Here is a 7,505-nt window from a genome sequence, read left to right as displayed (position 1 = left end):
GGGGTCCCAGATTGTAGAGGATGCAGGCTGGGCTGAGGGACACATCCCCTCTGCCCCAGTTCACGAATTTCATGCACCGGGCCTTTAGTGTATATATATAAAGAGCCAGGGTCCATCACACCCAAAACGACCGAAGGCTTGGCCTAATGCCCAGGCAGCACCCACAGCAGGCTCTGGTGGGTGGGGACTTGTGGCAGCGGGGCGGGGACCGGGGGAGGCGGGGCCGGCACTCACAACTTACAACCAAATACACCGAGACACACAGTGCTCACCAGCTCACAGCCTTTTCTCCCTTTCTTTCCCTCCCTCCCACTTTGCTCTCAGAGCCTCTCTGAGAATGAGGCCCTTAGAATCCTGGATTGTGAGAGGGATGTCCGACTGCTCATCCCTAAATGGGCAGTCAGCCATCCCTCGAGGGGTCCCAGATTGGAGAGGATGCAGGCTGGGCTGAGGGACACATCCCCTCTGCCCCAGTTCACGAATTTCATGCACCGGGCCTTTAGTGTATATATATAAAGAGCCAGGGTCCATCACACCCAAAACGACCGAAGGCTTGGCCTAATGCCCAGGCAGCACCCACAGCAGGCTCTGGTGGGTGGGGACTTGTGGCAGCGGGGCGGGGACCGGGGGAGGCGGGGCCGGCACTCACAACTTACAACCAAATACACCGAGACACACAGTGCTCACCAGCTCACAGCCTTTTCTCCCTTTCTTTCCCTCCCTCCCACTTTGCTCTCAGAGCCTCTCTGAGAATGAGGCCCTTAGAAGGGCAGAGGGTGGAGCTGCCCCCACTGGCCCCACCCCTTCCCAGCCAGGAAAAAGGAAGAGGGAGGCAGGGAGGCCTGGAGGACTGTTGAGAAAAACAAAGGCAGAGACTGGGAGATACTGGGATGGAGAGATGGAAACAAAATAGCAATATTAAAGTATTTCCTCTAATTAATTCCCTTTTAATGTCCATGGATTTCGTGCATCGGGCCACTAATAATAATAATACTGGTGATAGCTGACATGCTGTTCTTATTGTGTGTATGGCCTTTTTTTAGCAATTTATAATTTTTGGCTCTTTTAGATCCCACAACAGCTGTTTCTATCCCCAGTTTACATATGAGAAAACCATGGCCTAGGAAGTTAAGTAACTTGCCTGAGGTCCATAGCTAGGATTTTAATTCAGTCAGTCTCACTTTGGAGTCTGCTGTCTGGCCTAATTTTTAACCCTTTGAGTGCCAACCAATATCCTAGGAACTACGCTAAAATTGCCAAGGCATTTTTGATTTTACAGCAGTTTAGGAAAAAAATTATGAATCGTAAGGTGGAGTTGTTACGTATTCCAAAAACTTAAGGAAACCTTTACTACATTGACATATTTAGCAATATCATCATCACTAATAAAAGTAGACTTAGAACTGGACGCCATTTAGAAGTTTTGATAGTGCTCCCGGCACTTTTTGCGAAAGACAGGAGGAGCGCCTTCCACAAAATCATCATTTTCACAGCCAGAATTGACATACTTAGCAATATCATCATCACTAATAAAAGCAGAGTTAGAACTGGATGCCATTTCGAAGCTTTAGGACTACAAAATCTGAGTAAACTTCATAAAATCGTAGTACCTGTAAAAAATTAGGCAGATAAATGCCAGTGGTCAATTTTAGAATTACAAACATTCGGCATCATAAGTAATCTGCACTTAGGTGCCATCTGTCAATAAAGAGTAAACTACTAGCATCTAATAGTAACACTGCAGGAGGAGTGCGATAGTGTTCCCGGCATTTTTGGTGAAAGACAGGAGGAGTGTGATCGCACTCCCCGGCACTCTAGGGGTTAAGAGACTGAGTGAATATTTCAGGGGAGAGTCTGTGAAGCATTGTGGATCTCAGTGAATTCAATAGATACTTACTGAGCACCTCCTTTGTGCCAGATACTTGGAAGTAAGACAGACAAGGTTCCTGTCCTCAAGGAGCATATGTTCTGGGGTGAAATCTGACAATAAGTAAATGAATAGACAAGGTAATTTTAGATTATCAGTACTATGAAGAAAAGTAACTGGTGTAGTAGATTACAGGGATAGGGTCCCTTGAGTATGTCACACAACTTAAAAAAATTTTTTTTTTTATTTCGGGGAGGAAAGGAAATGGAAAGAGATAGAAACATTAATCATTAGAGAAAATCATTGATCAGCTACCTTCTGCACATCGAGCCCGCAACCTGGGCATGTGCCCTGACTGGGAATCGAACTGTGACTTTGTGGTTCAGAGGTCGACTCTCAATCACTGAGCCACACCGGCCTGGCCGTCACACAACTTTTAGTGTCATATAGATTTCATACTGTTCAATACTATCTCAAACATTTTTCTCTAACATACATCTGCTGAATTAAAGAAGGGTGTTAAATTTATTATGCAAATGTTTAGAGCTATTATTTATATTCTTTTGAACTTATAATTTGGGACTATGTTCGGTTGCTGAAGAAAGAGAGTCAAAGAGAAATACTATTTTAAAAGTTTCAAAAAACAATCATAATGAGGTTGGCCACCAGCTGCATATCAGGCTGTTTGGGTTGATGGAGTGGTTCCTGGCTGCTGTCCATTGTGCACTATGGGTAGTTCCAGTTTTGTTTGCAAGTTCGAGCCACCATTTGTCAGCATATGTATTGTCTCCTTCCACCATTTTTTGTAGAGTTTAGGGCAAGAATCTCAAGGCATATACATTACTTGAAAGGAGTTCTGATGTCTTCATACTTTATAATAATAGCAGTTTTTATATTGAGTATTTCCTATGTGCCAGACTTAATTCATCATTATGGCCTTCCTTGTTTATTTTTAAAGAAAAGGGAGAAAGCTTAAAGGAGTCTAGTACTTGTCCAGAGTCACACAATAAAGCATGTTAAAGCCAAGGGTAAGCCCAGGTCACATAGTTTATGTGCACTTACCTTTAATAGATTGGTTTCATGGCTCACTCACACTGAAGAATATTTGAGAGTCTTCAAAATTGAACTTTAAGAGCCCCCTTAACTTCATCCCATAAAAGAACAATGAAAAAAACAAGGACAATGAACTCTCCAGGTTTTCCAGTTCCAAATTAATGTAGTAATTAGATTTCAAAGAGCAACTAGTAGAGGGAAGAGTGTGTTTCAAGCATGTGTATGCAAAGACAATGTGTTCCGGCAACCCCCTGCTGTTTCTGTCATTTAATACAGTTGGTTTAGAAAAAGTATAGATTAATTTGTAAGAAGATTTTTTTACATTTCTGTGCTTTTTATTGGATTTGGTGTCTGTCCATATAAGTGCATTTTATCTATCCTTGAATTTGGTATTAATAAGGTGAGCCAAATTCTTTGATCTTAGGGGAAAAAACCAAGTAAACTATTAATTTCTGACTGATGAGCTACTTAATTTTCACCATTTTTCATTAAATCATTGTCATCCTCTAGCTTGGTTTTTGTGATCCCAACCCCTGAAAATCTTCGATTATGAATTTTGAACTAATTTTATTTAAACATTGTTCTCATTTATTTTTCTAGTGCAGTGTCCAATTTGGTAGCCTTTAGCCACATGTTTTAAACACTTGAAATAGCCCTAACCGGTTTGGCTTAATGGTTAGAGCATCGGCCTACGGATCGAAGGGTCCCAGGTTCAATTTGGTCAAGGTCATGTACTTTGGTTGCGGGCACATCCCCAGTAGGGAGTGTGCAGGAGGCAGCTGATCAATGTTTCTCTCTCATCATTGTTTCTAACTCTCTATCCCTCTCCCTTCCTCTCTGTAAAAAAAAAAAAAAAAATCAATAAAATATATTGTTTTAAAAAAAACAATACTTGAAATGAGGTTAGTCTAAATTGAGATGTGCTGTAAATAGAAAGTGTACACTTGATTCTGGAGGCTCAGTATGAAAAAAATATAAAACATCCCAATTTTTTATATTGATTACACAGTGAAGTGATAATGTTTTGGAACTATTGGGTTAAATTGAGTATTATTAAAATGATTAAATGATTTTACTGAGGGTACTAAAATATATATGTGTGTGTGTGTGTGTGTGTGTGTGTGTGTGTATTTTAAAAATCTTAATATATGTGGCTTGCACTTATCAGGCAATGTCAATATGTGTGGTCAGTAACATCAAATGAATTCTACACAGTAGAATTTACCATGAATTAAACCTGGCATATCTGTATTTGCTTTTTTAGTTTTTAAATTTTTCTCAAGTCTAAAACTCATCTAATTAGATAGTTATAATAAAAGTCTTCATCTAACCCTGGTGGGTTTGGCTCGGTGGATAGAGTGTTCCCCTGTGGACTGAAGGGTCCCGAGTTCGATTCTGGTCAAGGGCACATGCCTGGGTTGTGGGCTTGTTCCCCGGTGGGGGGGAGTGCAGGAGGCAACTGATCAATGATTCTCTCTCATCATTTGATGTTTCTTTTTTTAAAAAATATTTTGATTTTTTTACAGAGAGGAAGGGAGAGGAATAGAGAGTTAGAAACATCAGTGAGAGAGAGACATCAATCAGCTGTCTCCTGCACACTCCCTACTGGGGATGTGCCCACAACCAAGGTACATGCCCTTGACCGGAATCAAACCTGGGACCTTTGAGTCCGCAGGCCGACGCTCTATCCACTGAGCCAAACCGGTTAGGCTGATGTTTCTATCTCTCCCTCTCCCTTCCTCTCTGAAATCAATAAATACATATATATATATTTATTTTTTTTAAAAGAAAGGTGTTCATCTAAATACTTGGACCTATATTGTTTGGGCTTATGGAAAATCTGTTGCCTGAACAAAAAAGTAGATACATACGCCTCCTGTGACTCTCCCCCCAACCCCCATTCCCGCCCCGCACTCCCCTACACACCACCACCCGGGACACAGCTGTTGCTAGGGGAGGTGTGATTTAGAGCTTTCATTAGGATAATAGGTGAAAGAAATAGAAAAGCTATTGAAAACAATTAGTTTAATTGCTAGTATTAAATGCCCACTATAACAGACTGTAATGAGTCAGACATTTTTTTAATGGGAAAACATAAACTACATTGATTTTTGTTTTAAGATATTTTTAATAGTTGTATTGAGAATAAAATATTTTGAAACAGTTGAAAAATATGCACTGTTTCTCGGTCTGCAGTGTTTAAATTATCTTCTGTATAGGTGGACTTCTGACTGTAGTATTGTAGTAAGTCATCACTGAATGTAATCAATAGGTTCTGTTGACTTTCAGTGAAATGACATATAACCAATTTTATAATGTGCTGATTGATATAAATGAAATTTCAGTTCCCATGGCATCTCATTAATGCAATAACAAAATGTTGCTATTCGAGGACCTGCTGTGTTCTGAAAGAGCTGTAAGATTAATTGGAATCTCTGTAAACTGATTCATACATGACTTTATAGTTGTCAGTTTTTTAAAAAACAAAAGATACCAATATCAAGGTCATACAGCTAAATGTGATCAAAAGTTTAAAAATATTTGCTCTATTATTATTATTTGATTCATTACGTGAGGTTCCTATTTGCTCTTCTAGGCACCTCTTAGCAGTAGATGTTTTTGTGTTGATTGACCGTCTCTAGCAACGAGGGGATGAGGATGTGCTAAGGCAAAATAGCTTTATCACTTTGTGATTTACCTCCCAATTTTGTTTACTGGCAACACAGCCAAGGAGAAAGTGAACCAGTCATATACTCTCTGAATGGCTTGTTCTAGGGATTATTCAGCTAGGACTCTACTTTCTTATATATAAACCTCATAATATATTTTAATATTAACTTTACAGACCCTTCTGCTGAGGAATTGAGAAAGCTAATGATGTTGCATGGAGGACAGTACCATGTGTATTATTCCAGGTCCAAAACAACACACATTATTGCCACAAATCTTCCTACTGCCAAAATAAAAGAATTGAAGGGGGAAAAAGTAATTCGGCCAGAATGGATTGTGGAAAGGTAAGTGTAATTTTTAATAAGGTTTAGAAATTGAAATACATTTTATTTCTATTATAGACATTTACATTGTCTCTTAAGTGTGAAAAGTAATTAATGTCTTAAAGAACACTACTATACTCTAACTTCACATTGATAATTCAGGTGGCCTATGATTTGACATCCTATTAAAAGTACTACATTCATGTTCTTGGAACCCCAGCTACCAGGAATAAGGGGCAATCAGCCGGTAAGCAGCAGGAGGTGGTGAGAGGAGAAGGTTGACTAAGCAAGTTATTCACTGGCAAATATTTATGCACCTATTATGGGCTAGGCAATGTTCCCTGTTTGTTTGGAATTGGTGTGCTGTAAATCAGTGATGGCTATTCATATTAACTTCTTAAGTTTAAATATGTCATTTGGGCTGAAACCGGTTTGGCTCAGTGGATAGAGCGTCGGCCTGAGGACTGAAAGGTCCCAGGTTCGATTCCGGTCAAGGGCATGTACCTGGGTTGTGGGCAAATCCACAGTAGGAGATGTGCAGGAGGCGGCTGATCAATGTTTCTCTCCCATCGATGTTTCTAACTATCTCTCTCCCCCTCTCTGTAAAAAATATTAAAAAAAATAAAAAAGAAAAGGGAGAGATAGGGAGTGCATGTAATTGATAGGAAAATGGGGGAGCATGGTTGGAGCACACATAGAAACTAAAAGACTGGGGGGCGCGCAGGAGGCAGCTGATCGATGTTTCTCTCTCATCGATGTTTCTAACTATCCCTCTCCCTTCTTCTCTGTCAAAAATCAATAAAATATATTTAATAAAAAAATAAATAAATAAATATGTCATTTGGAACTTTGGTAATGAGCCATACTTAGGTGATTTATATTTTAAAACTATAATATTATATATGAGTGATTGCTAGATTTATTAAAGTTGAAAGTTAAAGGATTAAAATAATAACTTTGCATATGAATAGATTATAATCTATCTATAATAATGAAAGCGTAATGATGCTAATTAGACTGGACAGCTGAACGACATTCCGGATGAAGCTGGGGCTGCGAGGTCCGAGGCAAGCCACCTCGGCTGTGAGGACTGAGCCCCTTGCACGAATTTCGTGCATTGGGCCTCTAGTCCATATTATAAAAGGCCTGTGGCCATAACGACCGCTGTGATTTCGCATGCTGGATCTCTAGTCCTATCTAATAAAAGAGAAACCTGGTAATTGGCGTACGACCGCTACCCTTCCCATTGGCTAATCAGGGCGATATGCAAATTAACTGCCAGCCAAGATGGCGGCCGGCAGCCAGGCAGCTTGAAACTAACATGAGGCTTGCTTGCTTCAGGGATGGAGGACTCCAACGTTCCCCGCCTGCCGCTGCAGGCCTCTGAGCTGCAACTCTAAGCACTCTGTAACAAATATAGAAGCTAAACAAAACCCCAGAAACCTGCTTTAGTCCACGGGCTTCAGCCAGCAGGATCGCAACATTGTAAGCAAAGGCCAGAAACCTACTTTTAGCAGCGGAGGCCTAAGAGCTGGAGCCAAGCCTCAAAGCTAAAGCTGGCCCAGAATAAAAAAGAAAAAAAAAAGAAGGAA

General features: G+C 40.4%; 1 protein-coding gene across 3 annotated transcripts in view; it reads left to right on the top strand.

The window, feature by feature from the left end:
• REV1 (REV1, DNA directed polymerase) overlaps positions 1-7,505 on the top strand; it is an 81,097-nt gene that overhangs the window by 20,788 nt on the left and 52,804 nt on the right. For all 3 annotated transcript variants that reach the window (XM_015561850.1, XM_006753313.2, XM_015561858.1), the window contains exon 3: positions 5,766-5,934. In XM_015561850.1, the coding sequence (XP_015417336.1) occupies positions 5,766-5,934 (169 nt within the window). The remainder of the gene's footprint in view (positions 1-5,765; positions 5,935-7,505) is intronic.

This window comes from Myotis davidii, unplaced genomic scaffold, assembly GCF_000327345.1.
Source record: "Myotis davidii unplaced genomic scaffold, ASM32734v1 scaffold1011, whole genome shotgun sequence".
Classification (NCBI taxonomy): Eukaryota; Metazoa; Chordata; class Mammalia; order Chiroptera; family Vespertilionidae; genus Myotis; species Myotis davidii.
The sequence above is the reverse complement of the archived record's forward strand: the minus strand, read 5'-3'. Positions and strand labels throughout refer to the sequence as shown.